Source organism: Gymnoscopelus braueri, assembly GCF_963280865.1.
Source record: "Gymnoscopelus braueri genome assembly, chromosome: 6".
NCBI classification, from domain to species: Eukaryota; Metazoa; Chordata; class Actinopteri; order Myctophiformes; family Myctophidae; genus Gymnoscopelus; species Gymnoscopelus braueri.
Window position 1 is genome coordinate 35,260,012 of NC_137607.1, and position 20,000 is coordinate 35,280,011.

Consider the following 20,000-nt stretch of genomic DNA (forward strand, 5'->3'; position numbering starts at 1 on the left):
TAGCAATTTCAATAGTTCTGCGTCTGGTCTTTGCCTGTCAGGGTACTTTATAAAGATATCTCTGATTGCCTTCAGCCCCGCCACTGTGTTTATATTGGTGTACAAACTGTCAACATCTATTGAAAACAAAATGGCCCCCTGAGGCACTGTGATGTTTTTTATTTTATCAATAAAGTCATATGTATCCTTAATGTAGCTTGGATGTTTTACAGATAGTGGGTTTAAGTAGAATTCAATAAATTCTGCTGTGGCATATGTTTCTGAGTTACAATCCGAAACAATTGGGCGACCAGGTGGAATTTCATAAGGAATAGTCCATGTACTAGGGTCCTTGTGGATTTTGGGTAAAAGGTAGAGAATTCTAGCTCTTGGGGAATTTTCGCCCCGTAGGTACTTCTCTTGTTTCTGATCTATACATTTTTTCTTTCTTAATTCGGTGATGACACCCCCAACTTCTATTGCTGTTTGTTTAAAAATGGGTGCCTCCAACTCCACATAGTGATTTGAGTTATTCAACTGTCTTAAACCCTCAAAAACATATTGTTGTCTGTCCAAAATGACTATACGGCTCCCTTTGTCTGCAGGCTTAATCACAATGTCCTGGTTGTTAGCTAATGATCTTAGAGCTCTCACCTGATCTGTTGTGATGTTATTTTTTTCTCTCAGGTGTCCTGGTACATTTTGTACTGTGGCTCTGTCCATCTGGATCAATTGTTTTAGGTTGTCCGGTATTTTGTCCTCGTCTGGTTCCCAGTATGATGGAAGGTGGAAGCGCGGAATTTCCGTGTTGTTTCCAACTCCAAAATGTGTAGCTAATTTGAGTCTGCGATGGTATTTTGACACATCTATTCTCAAGCTTTGTGATTGTTGTTTGTAGATGTCCAGGGTGGGGACGAATGACAAACCTTTTTCCAAAAGTGTTTTCTGGTGTTCGTTTGGTCGGAAAAAATGAGACAGATTAATTATATCCGACTCCATAAGGCCCTGCCGGTTTGAGCTGTCGGGCCGTATTAGTTTAAAGAGTTGAGCCAGTGCTGTAGCATCAGTTTGGCTGTGTCTTCTTCCCAGTGGACGTTGTCTGATCCTGTTTTGAAGTGGGTTGCGGGCAATTTTGGGAGGTGGGGCTCTTTCTTTATTTCTTCATTTAGGCTTATCAGAATATTCTTCGGGTCAGTTCCTAGGCTTTCTGAGTAGTTGATTAGTGCTATGCGTCTGTCTGCGCAGGGGAATTGTTTTTTGGCTGTTGTGCGGAGTTTCTTCAAGGCTGTGTGGCTTGTTTTTCTAGTTCTTTGGTTCTTGTTGTTAATTCCCACCGAGATGATGAGGTGTGTGGCCGTCTCATTTTTCTCAGCCTTGCTCAGGACTGTTTCGGCCCATTCCAGGTTCATTCCAGAGTAGGATTCTATCTGGACTCTGTCATCTGTGATTGTCGGGATCCGAGACAGGTTGGAGTCTCCAATTATGATGATGTCTCGGTTTGGTACTAATCTCCATTTGTGTTTGTTTTCCTTATTTAAGCCTCTCCAGTGGCGTGGTTTTCTTGGTTCTGTCTCGTTGGTTTCTTCTCGTGCTGGGGCCTCCCTCTGTGTATTAGTGTCTTCGGTAGGTCCCTCTGGTATTGTCTGGTTCCCTTCACTGTTCCTCCTCTCCTGGGTTGTCCTCTGGGGTGTGTCTCTGGGTGGTGTAGTTTGCCCCCTGGTGGGATTATCCCTCTGTGGTTTGGGTGTGTTTCTTGGGTTCTGTTCTGTTCTGTTAGTGACCTTCTGTTTCCTTTGGTTTCCATTCGGTCCAATCTCTGCCCATGGCTCCTCGGGTGTTCTGCTGCTTGTTGTAGGCAGGTCTGGGAACTCTTCCTGTGTTAGTTCTACTGGGCCCTGTGTTGTTGCTGCTACGGTCCCCATTCCTCCAGTTGGGTCTTCTCTTGTTTCTACCGTGCCTGGGTTGCCTGTAGAGGGAAAGGAAGGAGGGGAGGACGGGGATGGGGGAGGACGGGGGACCTGTGGTGTGGGGTGTGTTGTGGTGTGTGCTTTTGTGCTATATAATTCTGTTACTGCTGTACGGGCTAAGCCCAGTGTCTTCTCTGTTAGGCGCCTTCCTAGATTTTTTCTTGCCCATTTAGTGGCAATGGAGAAGGCCCTGTCGTATTCCCGTGTTAAGCACTGGGATAGGTCCTTTTTTGTGTTTTCAATCAATGTGTTAAAGTGTTCTATTAATATTAACAAAGTGGTGTAAGACCAATTCTTTGCACTTCCTTGTAGTAGCAGTAAGGTTCTCTCTGTTGGTTTTGCTGGTTTTATAAAATCCATCAGTTCTTGTTCTTTTCTAGCAATACTCTCTGGGTATTTGTCTATGTTTACATTCTGTGAATGGTGTAGTGCAACAATCAAGTTGTTTATCCCTCTAATTGATTTGTGAAAATCATTGTTTCTCTCTCCATGTGGTGTGTGTATGTAGGTTTGTCTGTGCCTACCTACCTGGCTTACCTGGTTTGGTTCCATATCCCTCCTGGGATTGTGGTTGTTCCTGGTTTCTCCATCTGGTCTGGCTCTTTCCCGCCAGGCCTGTCCTTGTCCATGGGTCCGTCGGTTCATTCTCAAATGCATAAACGTTTTCGTACTGTTTATTGTACTTCATCAGATGCGATTCTCCGGGTGAGAATGAATTTCTGTGTCTTCTTTCCTGTATTTATGTGTTTCTGTTGTGGGTGTGGCTTCTCTGTGGCCACTGTCCTCATTGGTTGGTGCTGTTGATGGCCCATCCTGCTGGGGCCCTTTGATGACTCATGTGCCTGTTTTAGGCCTGTTCATGTTCAGGCATGTTTCTCTGTTCCATATGTATGGTCTATTCTTTGTGTTGAATCTTTGTTTATATATATGTATAAACATGGTTAGGTTTTTAGGAAATGTTATAAACATTTTGCAAGCATGAATATACCTCCATGCTTGCAAATGTGCATAACTAAAGTTTGCTTTAGATGACTCCCCTCACAAAATCAGAGGTACTAGCTTGACTGACTGCTGACTATGAGATTCAATTCAAAGAGGCCTCACAGGTAGTTTGTGGTACTATCTGTGTAGGCCCTATAAAGAGAAGGTGCATTCGCCATCTGTTTTGAATAAGAGGTGTCATGTTTTGCAATTAATTAAACTTACATAAACTATTTATGTTATTAAGGCTTTGTGAGTTCCATTTAAAATAAAGTTTGACCATGACAGAGGCGCGCCGACTCAGCAGACCTTGAGGCCGAGGAGTCGCGCCCGAGCGCCTCCAGGCGCGAGTGCCCGCGGCGACCGGCCGATGGTCTGCTAGTCGACTCAGCGCCGTCCGAGTTATGTACCGATAAGCACAGAATCGTAAATAATATTGGTGGGGACTGCGTTTGCCCCACTGACTGTGTAATTAAACTTACATAGACTATTTCTGTTTTAAAGGTTTGTGATTTCTGTTTGACTGTGCAGGGCAGAGGCGTCAATTCTCTGAGTCATGGTAACCGCAGACCCTCGGATTTAAAATTATTTCCACTCTTTCTTAATTCCAGTTAAAGATGTGTTTACATTATATTTTATAACTAAGGGATAGGTGCTAAAAGGTTACAAGCTTGGAATCCAGTTAGCATGTCTACAGTTCTGCTGTTCACACCTCCATTTTGGAAGACAATGAGCTCCCTGTTGATGGCCCAATTGCTGATGGCTCTTGGTATCAATGTGTCTTCATTAATATTCTCACCAACTCAACAATGAGATCTCCCACTCAACTATGTGGTTTGATGTAGGTGATCAACTCCATTGTTTAGTTTAGTGAGAATTTGTGAAGGGTTTCAGTTCTGTTGGGCAGTTTAAAAGTTTAAACCACCTGGATATTTTGTGCTAAGTCTTGTGATCCATTCTTTTTCATGGAATCTTCTCTGTCCAATTGTCCAGCGGTCATTGTATTCCAAGCCACATACCTTTATAGCCTCAATTCCATGTGTCATAAAGTGTTGAACAATTAACAAATGGGTATCCTTTTCATTATTAATGGTATATTTATGTTGGCTTATTCTAATTGCTATGGAGTTGCTCGTCTCTCCTACATATTGTAATCCACATACTTGGCAAGTAATCAGATAAACACAATTTCTGGTGTTGTATGTGATGTTCTGTCTTAGGATAATTATATTTTTGTTTGTCCTGTTTTTAACAGTTTGTTTTGGGCTAAAGTAGTTAGGCCTTGTCCTAATTACCTGGTTCCATGGTTTCAATTTGCTGTGGACCAAGTGGTCTTTTAAGTTTTTGTTTCTCCTGTAGGCCGAGATTATGTTGAAGTTCTGTAAGAGGTCCCCTCCCCTGTTTTCAAAATTTCTTTTGATGGCTCTGTTTGCCAGTAAACTTTGGCTAGAAAATGTGGTTACTAAAGCTAGTGTGGGTTTCTCATTCCTTATTTTCACTTCCTGGAACGTGTTGTATGCTTTCCTGAGAAATGTTCTTGTATATCCACGTTTCCTTAATGCTGTGAACAGAGTCTTGTAGGCTTTTTCAAAATCTGCTGCTTGTGTGCAGATTCTCTTGAAACGTAGGAGCTGTGACTTGACTATTCCTGCAAAACAATGGGTTGGGTGGAAGGAAGTTTTGTGGAGCAATGCATGTGTATCAGTCTCCTTAAAAAATACCCTTAAATCCAGTTTGCCGGTGGTATTGAAGTCTTTTCCTTTGAAGACTGTCACATCCAGGAAGTCAATATGTTCTTTGTTAGTGACATATTTCACTGTTATTGAGGCATGATGTGTGTTTAGGATTTGGATGAACTGCTCAAATTCCTCTGTGGAGTGCTCAAAAACTCCAAAAATATCATCTAGAAACCTGAAATAATGTGTGGGTTTTAATCTGCACTTTTTGAGTGCGGTTTCTTCCCACAAAGCCAAATAAATGTTGGCATAAGATGGTGCAAATTTCTTTCCCATGGCTGTTCCACTGATCTGAAGGAAGGTTTTCCCATCAAATGTGAAATCGTTTTTGGTCAAATTTAATTCTAGCAATTTCAATAGTTCTGCGTCTGGTCTTTGTCTGTCAGGGTACTTTATAAAGATATCTCTGATTGCCTTCAGCCCCGCCACTGTGTTTATATTGGTGTACAAACTGTCAACATCTATTGAAAACAAAATGGCCCCCTGAGGCACTGTGATGTTTTTTATTTTATCAATAAAGTCATATGTATCCTGACTGACTGACTGACTGACTGACTGACTGACTGACTGGAGTGGAGAATCGTCAGTTTACAAGCCCAGGTGGCCTGCAGGCACAAGGTCATCCTCATGCGATCGACAAACTCCATGTCAGATCTCCTGTGTGTGGAATGAGGTTATTATCATAATCACCACTCTGTGTTTTTCAATCGTCTTTTCATGTTGGTCATTATGGCCGAGATGACATCCCATCCCATAACCTGCACACTGTCATCATGTCCAGTGAGTCACTGAAGCACTGTCACAGTTCAGTATGTTGTCACTTCCAGCTGTATGTATGCACACGTCAGATAGGCTGCTAGAGGCTACATGATCCAGGATGATTGCAGGGGTCTGGCTGCCAGCTATTTCTCGTTGACAGTGAGTCCAGTATACTGGGATTCTCAGCCATTTTAATATCAAGGATCCCCAGTTTGAGAATTATGCATTAGGCCACGGACCTCCATTTTTTTAATCTCTGGGACAGTGTTTATTTAACTCTGTGAAATGGACCTCTGTAACTCTGATTGGTTCCATTTGTAACACTCTGAGTTATAGACCTGCAGGGCAGTGGTTCCCAAACTGGTGGGTCCCCACATTTTATTTTGGCGGGGTCCCCACTCCCCAGATGATTAGCTTGTGCAAAATTGTTTTCTCACTCAACAGTAAACAAACCAACATACAGTATAAGTGTATACAGGGTATCTGCACATTTCTAAAGTTTTAAGACAAATTGTCAAATATTACGTAAGAAAGAGGCAAACATCGTGAAATTTCACATGTTTCTGTGGAACGAGTCAAACTAAATGTAATGCCAACAATTCCAAGTGCTTGTCAGGGTGGGGGGTCTCTAGTTCAAATATTATTTTGGGGGGTCGCGGCTTGAAAAGTTTGGGAACCCGTGCTGTAGGGGTCCATTTGGTTCCAAACTATCAGTCACTTTACTGGGGACCCCCTGGAACCACTCCAAGGACCCCTGTAACCCCACTGATCAGTCGGCATGTTCGTAATTTGCCTGCAATTAAGGCCAGTAGCTTTATTTCAGGGAGTAGCTATACAGAGAGTCTTGCTAGATATTTTGTTGTAACTGTAAACAATAGTATGTATGGGTGTGTTTATTTTCAAACTTGGAAGAGAAAAGTACATTGTTGTTGGCTGTGTCTCATAGAATATCGGTGATTCGATCTCTGAGGTGGAAATTTGTTTACAGTTAAGCCTCTTCACTTTGCCAAGGTGCTAATCAATAGAGCGACAGGCATACAGTGTCTTTGTCTCTTCCATTTCCTCCTGCCCATTGGCATGTGATGTGAACATTTTGTGTCAAGTTTAAATTGTGCATTTTGTAGACCAGTGGTTATCAAACTTTTTAATGTCCAGGTCCCAAATTAATATGCATTAATATTTTGTGCTTGGGACCCCCCATACAAGATTTGTGTTGTTAAAATGTTTAAAAAATATTCAAAATCTTTCACATTTCTGCAAGATTGTTCGAAAAATAGTCAATGTACAGTATTAGTATAGGATTAAAGTGGTTAAACAGATTTTGATGCTATATTAACAAATGTTGCTGGGGACCCCCTGGAGTCCCCTCATGGATCCATCGGGGTCCCCGGACCCCACTTTGAGAACCACTATTGTTGTCGGTCAAAGATCCGGCATATTTATAAACCAAAAACTGATTTTATCATTTTGACTGTAAAAAATACAAAAGAAAAACAAATCCTGACTTGAAATGAAAAGTCTGGTCATGTGACGTGTCCTAGTGTGGAGCCTCAGTTAGCTGATGCAGAACTGGGCTGTGATTTAACCCATTAAGACCTGAGGCCGATTCTACAAATGCATTCTAAATCAGTATTTCTTTCAGATTTTTCAAAAATGTTCCAAAATATACAAGATATACAAGCTCGCAGCACGGCACTAAGTGACGCGCTGTGAGCTTGTATATCTGCTATTTTTTAATAGCCAATGCAAACAATTAAATGGGTTAAAAAGGTCAGCCTTGTTTATGACTCTGTTTTGATTTGAACTGAAGTGATTTGTGTGCTCATCTCATCTCTTAAAGTTGAGACAAAAGATAAACGGATGCTAGCTGTGTGTGTGTGTGTGTGTGTGTGTGTGTGTGTGTGTGTGTGTGTGTGTGTGTGTGTGTGTGTGTGTGTGTGTGTGTGTGTGTGTGTGTGTGTGTGTGTGTGTGTGTGTGTGTGTGTGTGTGTGTGTGTGTGTGTGTGTGTGTGTGTGTGTGCCCGACCCATCTGTAAGTGTATTCATCTGTTCATCCGTGTACTTTCTTGAGAGTTTGGCGCTGCTACAGGTTATCTCAAAGGACAATTTCTAGCTAGAATATCCTCTTTTATAGATAGAAATATTGGCAGGGGCACCTGTTCAATGCCATTTTGATTACGCCTGCACATCCTGTGGTGCGCTAGCGTCCCAAAGATCCTTAAAAAGAAGGTACAGAGGTCTTGCAAAATAAATTAGTTTGGTTGATCCTTGAACTCCACGCCTGAACACATCTGCTCCCTGCTCATGTTATTAGCCTCAAGTGGCTCAGTGTGGAGGAGAGAGTATCACATATTAAGATGTGTGTGGACCACAGAATTGTAAACAAGGTGGTGTCCAAATATCTATGCAATCACCAGTGGTGGAAAAAGTACTCAATTATTCTTTACTTAAGTAAAAGTATGCAATGTAGAAATACTCTGTTACAAGTAAAAGGACTTTAAAAAGTAAAAGGAAGTATTGGTATAAATATTTACTTAAAGTACTAAAAGTAGAAAGTAGTCATAATGCAGAATGTCCCATTTCCCAAGTTTTCAAATGTATACAAATCGTTTGAAAATAGCAGATCTACAAGCTCGAGCTTGTAGATCGCCTATTTTCAAATGGACGAAAAGGGCTGAAGTGGTTAATGTATGTTTTGTAATAATAATCAAAATCTACAAAGTAACTAGTAACTAAAGTTTTCAAATAATTGTAGTGGAGTAAAAGTATAATATTTGCCAAAGTAAAAGTACTGAAAATTGGAAATACTCCAGAAAGTAAAAATACCTCAAAATTGTACTTAAGTACAGTACTTGAGTAAATGTACTTAGTTACTTTACGCCACTGGTGGTATCCAAATATCTATGCAATCACTTTAGTGATTAGTTAGTGATGTACTTGTACACATGTTGTTCCACCAGAGGAAGGCTCCACAGACTTTGTACCATGCAGATTCAGAAGCTGCAGTTTTGTGGAATGGGTTAATTACAAGCCTTAAGTTGATTAGCTCCATTGTTAACTTCAAGTCCTCCATAAAGAGCTGTCTGAATAGCAGCTGGAACTACAGTAATTGTAACCATCAATTTGTAACCACCTATTGTTTTTGCTATTTCAGTTGTCTACATTGAAATTGCATGTCTCTGCTACATTGTATGTCATTAAAAAGGTCAATCAATACAAATATAATCAGTGTTTTTATAAATATCAATTATTTTTGTCATCCACAGAAAGCATCAGGAAGATTATCGACAAATCGACGATCAAGTTTATACGTGGCATTAAGCTCGACACCAAAAATGGAAAATCAGAGGACAGAATATTGGTAAGTTCATCCTGCAGATAAATTCACTGGGGGGGGGGGGGCACTTAACACAGCAGCCTTTTGGTGGCATAGTATAGGCTACTTTAAGTTCCTATTTATCCATATCACAACGAAAACACATTTTTCAAGGTTTGAAATATATTGTATAATATATTGATACTAATGTTACGTAATCAATAAAATCGTAGTGTTTTGCCAAGTTATTTAGGGGCCCACTTGCAATACCCCGATGTACCACCAGTGGGCCCCGGCCCACAGGTTGCATGGGACTCGCTGCACTAATCCCCTCTCTACACCAAGAAACTGCGGAAAGAAGTCATTATTAGATGCTGTTGATTGGGTCAGTGGTTCTCTGCCACACCGCTGAGATGTTCCATAATGGCCTGGACGGGCAGAAGCAGAGCATCAGCGCTTAAGAGCCCCATGATATGGCAGCAACAGTAAATGCTCTTAATCCTGTGCTCACACACCCTCTGCAGGATAAGGATAATTCCTTTTAACAGGACGTTCATGAAAGTCCTTGCGGGCTTGTTTCCAATGAGGGCCTGTGAGCAATTAGGGGTTAAGAGTCTTGCTCAGGGACAAATTTCATTTCATCGACACATATGCTGGCTTGGCCTGGAATCGTACCTGGGGCAACCAGGGCCTCTGGCTCTCTAGGCGGGCTCACTAACCACTCAGCTATGGCCGCCCCATGCAACAACTACTCTGCCACTACGGTGCCACTAGGAGAGTGTCGTCGTCGGGTGGAAAGCTCATAATTATGTCCAAACTGTTACTTTTTTTGGAACCTGTGTTCCAGTGAATTCAATGCAGTTTTCATTTACTCACAATCTCCTGTTAATACTTTTCATTGGTTCGAAATTTATAAAAACCCACGGACACAACTTTAAGTTTAACTTTTAAAGTAGGGCTTTAATTTCCCCCCAAAACATAAAAAGTTGAAATATGGAGATACAAGGATTCTTCCCGACGGCAACGCTATATGCTGTCACTAGGGGAGAGTGTGCCTGTGGAAGTGAGTTTCGATTTCTTTGAGCCTGTGCTCTCTCTGAACCCCCTCAGTTGGAGACACTGTAGGGGGGCCGAGCAGCTCAGCGCCTTTGATTCTGGGGTACTTTCATCACAGAATATGGGGCAGAGATGTGAAATCTGCATTTGAGCATACTGAAGTCCCAGCCAGCTATCTGGGGCCGAATCTGGGCCACTGTGCGCTTTAACTATGTAATAACAATTTATACCAGGCGTAGGGGAGGTTTTGTGTGTGCCCCATGTTTGAAATTATTTGAAACGCAGTTGTTGTGCGTGCATGCTCTGCTCATTTTATGCTCTGAGCAGCACATACATAACTCATCTTACACACACACGCATGCACGTTTGCGCGCGCGCACACACACACACACACACACACACACACACACACACACACACACACACACACACACACACACACACACACACACACACACACACACACACAGACACTGAACACGTTTTATTGATTGGGTTCTATTCTAGGTACAGCAGCTGAACCACATACATTCATTGAGGCTCTCTGACAATTCTACATACATCTGCAGTGCAGACAGTGCTGTTTTCATGCTCTTGAAAAACTAGCAGGTACCACTGACCCCCCCCCTCCCTCCACCACCACCACCACCCCAATTCCCTCACGATATGCCAGTGGGCTCTCACCCCCAGCCGGGCAGACTTCACCTCGGTAGAGTGGAGATTTTCGGTCGATGGCTGCTGCTTAATGATTCATTATGTGGCAAATTGGGAGAGTTTTCCTTCCGCCTGCACAGGCTTTGATATCCGGAGACTTTGATACGTCTTTACCCGCCACCAGGAGCATCTTCTGCCCAATACCGCTCTGCCTCGTTTACCATTTCCTCTTTAATGAGGGCTTGGACCAGGAAGTTACTTCTCATATTCCTGCAAGAAGAGAAACGTATCTGGATACATTGAAAACAAAGTTCAATTCTTGCTTGATTTAAAATCCCACAGTGGTGCAGAAACTCATGGAAAAAACTAACACACTCTGTCTTCAGGTGAAAAAATAACAACATTTATTTCCTTGAGCATGGGAAACAGAAATGACCAACACGTATCGACTCTTAGGTCTTCATCAGGCTCTAACAATTTGTCTACTGTAGCCTATCTGGATACTGATACATTATTTCATTCTGAATTAGTTGATTTATTAAGGTTATTCACGGCAGGAAAAAAAAGCAACCAACGTGGTTGGTATTTCGTTTGCGTTCACACTTCACAGAAAGGTCAAGAACATGCTGGACATAAAGCTCTCTGACAGCCTTCTAAAGTCACAGCCAGCAACCCTTTGACTTTGTACTGTACCTGCATTAACCTGGGAGTGAAAGTACCTCCTTCTCTCCTGACAGGAGCCCCCCCCCTCTGCCCCCCCAATCAATCAGCAAGAGGAGCAGCGTATATCTGCTCCATACTGTGTTCATGCATAATTATATGCCACAATAATCGTGATGTGTGTGGTCTCTTCCTTTGATGTGAAAGACTTTGATAATGGCTTCCCTCTTGGGGGGCTGTCTCTCTCTCTCTCTCTCTCTCTCTCTCTCTCTCTCTCTCTCTCTCTCTCTCTCTCTCTCTCTCTCTCTGTCTCTCTCCCCCTCTCGCTCACCCATTCTCCTGCTCCATCAGCATGATTTACTTCTATTTACTCATACACTTTCCTCTCTGGGCTGCCACCCATAGCCCCAACTCCTCACTGTGTAACGTGATACAATCTGCGCTTTTTAATCAACTCCTTCACAGTCTCTTTGAAGTACTGTGTTCTCTCTCTCTTTCTCGCTCTCTCTTCTCTCTTTCTCGCTCTCTCTTCTGTCTGTCTGTCTGTCTGTCTGTCTGTCTGTCTGTCTGTCTGTCTGTCTGTCTGTCTGTCTGTCTGTCTGTCTGTCTGTCTGTCTGTCTGTCTGTCTGTCTGTGTCTCTGTCTCTGTCTCTGTCTCTGTCTCTCTCTGTCTCTGTCTCTCTCTGTCTCTCTCTCTCAAACATTTTGTGTCAAGGACCCTCAAATTGACAAGTATTGGGTGATGGACCGGCCCCCATCTGCAAAGATTTTGAGCCAGGAACAAAAAAAAAAGATTAGAATATGAAGCTCTAAGCTTGTAGATCATTTTTTAATAGACAAAATATACAGTAATGATGCTTACTGTACGTGTTTAAACTGTTCCTAATTCTGCTGGGGACTGGACCCCAGTTTGAGAACCACTGTTTTACTCCACCTCTTTCAATGTCTCTCTCTCTCTCTCTCTCTCTCTCTCTCTCTCTCTCTCTCTCTCTCTCTCTCTCTCTCTCTCTCTCTCTCTCTCTCTCTCTCTCTCTCTCTCTCTTTCTCTCTCTCTCTCTCTCTCTCTCTCACTGTCTCTGTCTGTCAGTCTCACTCTATATATGTTCATCTCTAGGGTACACTTGGGACACCTCCATTGTTGCGTGGGCGTAGCAGTAGCCTACCTCTGGTGAGGAGGTGACACATTTCAGAGGAGCTCCTCTGTGTTCAAATACACCAGGGGGGGAAGACAGGGGGGGGGTTATTTAATTACTGCTCTTCATTAGGAAGCTGTGATAAAGCATTGATTGTAGAGAGAGAGAGACAGAGAGAGAGAGAGAGAGAGAGAGAGAGAGAGAGGAGTATTTCCACAGGGAGTTGTTTGAAGGGGCATCTGAGATGACCGAGCAAATGATCCGGAGCGACGGAGCAGAAACAAAGAGCAGAGGGCAGGAATCAGCCAGATCTAGCAGTATACAGAATGATGTGACTGTTTGCTCATAAAGGGGTTATAACTAAAATACCTGTAAAATACCTCTGCTTTGTGACAGTGTGATCAGAACGCTGCGACGTGCCATCATTTATGAGAGACCATATGTCCATCTGCTGTGCACAGTGTCGTGCGGTTATCTCTCCAACATGGAGGGCTTTTAGCTGGATCAATAGCCACATACAGTACAGGCCTAGGGAAGACTTGTCTGTGCTCTGCATTACCATGGTAACTCGTGAACTCATGTGCGCCCCGTGGGGAGTCGTTCTTTTGCCCGCTGTGAACTTGCTCACCATGGATCGGGACCTAAATTCTGCTCTATTCCCTGTCGCAGGTCCTCACAACGTGGCGGCTTTACTTCCTGGCGCCCAAGGTTCCGACGAAGGTACCCGCACTCGTTCAATCTCTCACACCAGCGGTTCTCAAACGTTTTCATGTCAAGGACCCCCAGATTAATATGTATTTGGACGCGAACCCCCCCACCTAAAAATATTTTGTGTCAGGGACCACCCACCCAAGATTTGTGTTGTTAAAATGTTTTTAAAATATGTGAAATTCTTTCAATAGTTTTTTGAAAATAGCAGATCTACAACACACTGCAATGCAACGCATTGTCAGCTTGTAGATCGTCTTTTTGAAATGTGCAGTATCTATCTAGGTTTACAGTAAACTGATTTTGATGCTATATTGACACATTTTGCTGGGGACCCCCTGGAACCCCTTCAAGGACCCCTGGTCCCCTGGGATTCCCCGGACCTCACTTTGAGAACCACTGTCTTACATAGCCAGCATCTTTCTTTACTGCTAAGGATGCCATGCCAACATTTTTCCGGTAAGTGAAGTAAAGAGGTGTAATTTATGTATTTGATTACAGGTAGAGACAACATTTAATTTCTTGGAAATTCGGGCCTTGAACTCCCAGCCAGAACATCAGGTGAACTTTAACACCAATACAATAACCTTAATGTGCTCTATTCTGCTAAAACAATAACTGTAATTGGATGTCAGAGTCTTATGCAGCCCAGTGGAGTGTTTACATCATCTTGGCCTTCAGATAATATGAAAAAGCTTTTTAGCTGCCTGTGTGTGTTTGTGGCAAGAAACTGATTTATGAAAAGGGGCCTACTGTAAGCAAACAGTGAATGCTATGTCATTACAATTTCTCTTATTGAATGCGATAAACAAGTCTTTGACAAACGCGACACTGTTCATTTCCAGTTATTTACAATGGCAGCAATTCATAGGCTAAATGTTTTCATTTTATCATTATCTTTCCTTATATTTTGTCCTTGTTGTTTTTGCTTCCATTAGATTAGGCCTGCTTTGTAATTTTTTATTATTTTTAAATTCAACATTTAACTTGATTTATTGTCTATGTTTGTCTGGGTACCACCGGGTCCTGTGTGATCACTCATCTGAAGTGGACTCTCACACTTTCCACTAACATGGCCATTTGTCAGAGATGAACCACTTTAGACCCTATACTTGTTTCCCCTTTACACCAAATCTCTTTGCTGAAAAGAGCCGATGTACAAGGTCACAAGCCGTCGCGACGTAACGTGTTGTGAGCTTGTAGATCGTCTTTTTTCGCCGAAACGTTCTCACCAGAATAGGGGTGCTAGGGGCTCAAGTGGTTAAGGAATGTTGTTTCATATTCTGGGGCATTTTGTGTAACCTACCACCAATTAAGGCAACCCTTAGTAACATCTTTTCCAGTCCCACAACTGTGTCAGCCAGCTAAAGCCAGCTACTATAAGGCTGTCTGGATGCTGTTGGATGCACCCAAAATGAATAAGCGACCCTGCATGTATTGTAAACACAGTTTTGCCAGCCTAGTCTGTCTGGAACCAAGATATTCACTAGAATCTTGTTTTTTCTTCATGGATAGATTTAGCAACTGTCCCTTAAACAAAACAGTTCTCCAGCATGGTTGCTATGGTGACCACCATACTGAGAAGGCTACTTGTGTCTACAATTACACTACCTGCTACAGTGCACCTGCACCACTTACACATAACACAACACTAAACACACACACACACACACACACACAGACCCACTCGATACTAGGTATTACCGTTGTTTACATGATGCTTTTTTTCTGTTCCTGCACATCAGTGGGTGTTTGTATTGTATTTCGTTGCTGTTGGCTGGAAACCACATATGTCCAAAACCGTAAATGTTCAGGAAATGGACAAAAGAACCCGTGTTCCAATGGATCCGATTATTATGTACTCACAGGCTCTTGTTAACACTGGTTATTGGTTCAATATTTATAAAACCCACAGACACACTTAAGTACTTTCACTTTCTAACGATTTTTCAAAAAAAGCTTGATAATATTCGCTACTTCTGTGTGACACTCTTGGACGACGAAATAGGGCATTAATTTATGAAGACAAAACATGAAAAGTTTAAATATGGAGATACAAGGTTTCTGACTGACAGTGACAGTTTGTCAATTGTACTGTATATATACGGTATACTTGTATGTTTTTTATTTGTATTTTTTACAAATAATAAACTAAAGTTTGTGTTTAGGTTGTCATTGACACTGACAAGACCACCTACTCGCTGAGGTTTCAGACACGCGAGCACCTCAACCATGTGATCGGCCACGTTAACTTTGCTCTGTCCCGCATCTTCAACAACTCTGTTTTTGCGTAAGTGTCAACATCTCGCAAGAGAGTGAAGCCTGAGTTAGAATTAGTTGCACGCGGGCGTCACACACCAAAAATTAAAGTTCACAACACATTGCTCTACAACGTGTTGTGAGCTTATAGATCTGCTATTCGCAGTGTGAAACACCCACACACGCAACTTAGTATAAATCAGGCTTGAACTTCATCACGAAACACCACCCTCAATGTCTGTCTCTCAGCTGTCTGTCTCTCTTAGCACATCTAAAGATTGACCTTTTACTGATTTCACTAGCAATAGATATATGAGTCCCTCGTTCTCACTCTCTATTTTGTTATCTGTATTTATTTTCATCTGTCTCTCCAGTGGGAAATCCAAAATCAATCATCCTTGTTGTGCGGGGTGACTGGTATACAGTGCTCTTTACTCTGTGTGGGCACATCCATTCCAAGAATGTCTTATAAATCACAACAACTTATTTACTTTTTTTTTGTCTTTTTCCCTGGCAGGCCTTCCATCTGTCATTCAGACAGCGACCTTTCAGATGGCAGCAGGAAGTATTCTCCCAGCTCAGAGGGCTCAGTGGAGACCCAGAGGGCCTGTGGTAAGAGAACCACTGGACACATTCACAGTCACCACACAGGCACACATGTGACGCATTGTTAGCTTCAAAATCTGTTCTACCCGGCAGGCAACACTAGAGGTGCAACAGTTAATCAAAGTAATTGATTTAATCGATTATAAAATTGAGGTTCGGGCTGCCCCTCACATCTAGAGTTCCGCCCCTCACAACTACAGTACGTTGCCCGTTGTACCCGTCTTTCTGTGTCCCTACTTTATGCCCATATATGGAGATATGTGTATATGTCATGCCCATATGGAGATCCCTGATGTCATCATTATTCACCCATATATTGGAATGCCCATATATGGGCATCCTTAACATGTGTTAAGTGGTCAGATGGGTGAGCCGCGAACGCTCTCGAGATTTTCAAGTGGGCCCTGATCCAGAGCAATTAGGCGTAATTAAGTCAGATAATTACTAATTATATGACTAATAATTCACAATAACAGGAAAACAGGGCATCTTTGAGGAAACTAAACGTACTTGAGTAAGGCAGTTCTGTAAATAGAAGCTTTTGTTTGCGACTCCCCTGACAGGAGTTCATACAATACTTTGACAATTTCGTTCTCGCATTGCACACACGACGCACACACACACACGCTCACATGTGCACTCTTCCTTGGTGCACTCGGGGAAAGGAAGTAGGCCAGCGCACTTCGCAAATAGCTCCCCAGATGGCCTTGCTAAATTGCCCTGCGATACAAATAAAACACAAATTCTTTTCATGTTGTCGTATTTTCTGCAACGTCTCTTTTGTCTCTCCATCAGCCAAAATCTCTCCTGTTTTATTTTCTCTCAGGAGGCTTCTCTGAGACCTACGCCGCCCTGTGCGACTATAATGGCATCAGCTGCAAGGAGGAAGTGCAGTGGGTAAGCACTGTGGGACCGCTGCCTGTATAGACTGTGACAGTATACTGTAGACTCATGAGTGCTTTTTGGAGTGTGTATATAATACGGCGCTGTGCGCTGCTGAATTAGGGGTCACGTAGCGCGACCAGAGAGACTCACGGGTAATCTCACTCTCCAGGATGTGGACACTATCTATCACTCCCAGGACAACCGCGAGTTTAATTTACTGGACTTCAGCCACCTGGAGAGTAGGTGAGGGAAAGAGGGGAGAGAGCGGGGGGGAGGTCCACGGGCGAGAAACAATCTAATACAGTGGTTCTCAAACCCCCCCAAATTGATATGTATTTGGCCGTGGTCCAAATACATATCAATTAAAAAGATTGATATGTACTTCTTCTTTGGCAAGGGGCTCTATAAGAGAAGACTTGTGTTAAAAAAGTATAAATGATTCCAAATGTTTCCCCAAAAATTACCTGATTATTTCCAGATTTTTTGAAAATAGCTGATCGATATGTAGATTCATTGGCTATTTTTGAATAGCTTAAGTATAAAATAGGTTTAACGTGGTTAAACCGATTGTGATGCTATATTAACTAATGATGCTATATTAACTAATTTGACCGGGGACCCCCGGAGAACCCCTTTCAAGGACCCCTGGGGGTCCCCAGACCCCACTTTGAGAACCACTGATCTAAAACACATCACTTGTTCATGCTGATGATACGCCCGCCTGGCCGGCGTGACATAATTCTACTGATTTGTGTTCACGTGTCTTTGTGCAGAGACCTGGCAGTGATCGTTGCGTCCATGGCGTACAACACCTGGTTCACGAAGCTCTTCTGCAAGGACCTGCGCATAGTGAGTGCGTGCGTGTGCGTGTGTGCGTGCATGCACACATGGTTGAGAAGTATACCAGTATTACGGCAGTATAAGTGGTTGGCCAAACACAAACTTGTCAAATAGGATTTAGTCAAGACTGTTTATGTTGTTGTTTTTTGTTGTTATTGTTATTTTACCCTCAGGGGTCAGAGGTCGTAGAACAGGTGCTGCACACGCTCAGTAAATCCTCCAGCTTGGAGGAAATCACCCTGGAGAACGCTGGGCTTAAGTCGTGAGTTTTGCTCGGTACTGTAGATAAGATATATTCTACTATTATAGTATATAATGTACCGGTATATAATATACTATTTTTAATGCAGTGATTACCAACCTGTGGGCTGCGGCGCACTGGTGGGCCGTGAGGATATTGCAAGTGGGCCTCCAAATAATTGTCAAAACACAAAGATTTTCTTGATAATATAAAATTTGTTTAGAAAGATCTATGTAAAAAAAAGAATTCATGGTATTCTTTTCTTGAATACCTTGAAAAAAAACGTATTTTCATGGCTGCCGTGTTAAGCGGTCAGATGGGTGGGCCTCGAACACTTTCGAGATTTTCAACTGGGCCTTGATCCTGAAAAGGTTGGGAACCACTGATGTAATAGAATACAATAAACTCAGTGGGATTGTGAATGTTAACCCATTCAATCTGGGAACGCATACTGTGTCATTTAACATTTTTTAGCTATAACCATTATTTTATATTTTGGCTATTCAAAAATAGCAAATATACAAACGCTACGAGCTTGTAGATCTGCTTTTTTTTCCCAAAGATTTGCACACATGTTCATGATTTTTTTCAAAAATACAATATACAATCAAATATACAAGCTCTTCAGCTATTCAAAAATAGCAGATATACAAGCTCATAGCTATGAGCTTGTATATCTGCTATTTTTGAATAGCCAAAGAAATCTAAAATGACAGAAATGCGTTCCCGGATTGAATGGGTTAACACATATTCTGTGTCTGCCATTGTGGACCTTTGTTACAGGGACTTCCCTCAGAAGATGTCTGTCGCTCTTTCTGAGAATCCTGCCTCAGTCATTCACTCTCTGAACCTGGCCCACAACTCACTGGACAACCAAGGTATCAATTCAAGAACCATCGAATAGCCTACTCACGGTACAATTTGGGGGAAACCGCAAGTTTGGTCATGGTTTTGATGGGTGAAATGCTTTAAAATAGCGTGTTTTTTTATTTAGCAGCAGAAAATAAGTCAAAAGCCAAATCTCTTATCTCTCAGACTACTGTAAGAAACATACGCTGTCAGGTAGAAACCTTGTATGAAAAAAAGCTACCTCCCAGAATAAAAAAAAGGAACCTGTTTTCCAATGGATACAATGTAGTTATTATTTAGTCACAAGCTCTTACTTAATACTTTTCAATATTTATAAAACCCACAGACACACTTAAGCACTTTCACTCTCAAACTGTAGATGTTGTACGACAAAGTAAGGCATTAATTTACGGGAAAAACGAAGATACAAGGTTTCTGTCCGTCAGTGACAATAAGCAGTCACTCGATGTGCACCCAGAAGCAACAAGGTGCAAAGTAAAACACCCAGATCCAATGACTGATGAAGCGTTATTTCCTCATGTGTTGTATGTACGGCGTAGGTGTGTCCAACTTAATCCAGCAGGTGTGTCGACTCAGCAAGGGACTGCGCCTCCTAAACCTCTCCAAGACCTCTCTCGCCTCAAAAGGTTGGAATCCGCCTTCTTATCTGTCCTTACTTCTTGACATACAGTAGTGTTAAGCCGGATTTATATACTTGGTTGCAGGCTGAATATATGATTTTGATGTGTACCATCTCTGCCTCAATACATTCAAACCCCCCCCCCACACACACACACACACACACACACAAACCCACACCCACACCCACACCCACACCCACCCACGCGCGCGCATACACACACACACACACACACACACACACACACACACACACACACCGGGCGCCAATGGAGGGAGAAGGCTGCCCACTGCTCCTAGTTGTTTTAGGATGGCTTAAAAGCAGAGGACGTATTTCACCTATGCGCATATATATATGCATATAATGTTACCAAAAAACACCCCAAAGTAGTGGGGACTATTCTATTCTATTACACACACACACACACACACACACACACACACACACACACACACACACACACACACACACACACACACACACACACACACACACACACACACACACACACACACACACACACACTCGCTCGCTCGCTCTAATGAGAAACATTACCTGTCACTTGAACTTACCAGACATGAGCCAACAAGGTGCCAAATATCGCTTCATTAACACTAGCATTTGAGTTTTTTTTAATAGCTCTTAATAGCCCAGTTTAGAAAGCAAATCAGCCTTTAATTCATATAATTGGTCCTCATTAATGCTCATTATATGATGGCACCATTTCTGTC

At 42.4% G+C, this 20,000-nt stretch overlaps 1 protein-coding gene across 1 annotated transcript in view; it reads left to right on the forward strand.

The window, feature by feature from the left end:
- Positions 1-20,000, forward strand: part of LOC308087704 (capping protein, Arp2/3 and myosin-I linker protein 3-like) — a 58,509-nt gene that overhangs the window by 3,383 nt on the left and 35,126 nt on the right. The window contains exons 2-12 of the mRNA XM_080431785.1: positions 8,689-8,783; positions 12,911-12,961; positions 13,451-13,510; positions 15,118-15,239; positions 15,726-15,820; positions 16,641-16,711; positions 16,869-16,942; positions 17,473-17,548; positions 17,713-17,801; positions 18,564-18,658; positions 19,190-19,276. Of these exons, the coding sequence (XP_080287911.1) occupies positions 8,689-8,783; positions 12,911-12,961; positions 13,451-13,510; positions 15,118-15,239; positions 15,726-15,820; positions 16,641-16,711; positions 16,869-16,942; positions 17,473-17,548; positions 17,713-17,801; positions 18,564-18,658; positions 19,190-19,276 (915 nt within the window). The remainder of the gene's footprint in view (positions 1-8,688; positions 8,784-12,910; positions 12,962-13,450; positions 13,511-15,117; positions 15,240-15,725; positions 15,821-16,640; positions 16,712-16,868; positions 16,943-17,472; positions 17,549-17,712; positions 17,802-18,563; positions 18,659-19,189; positions 19,277-20,000) is intronic.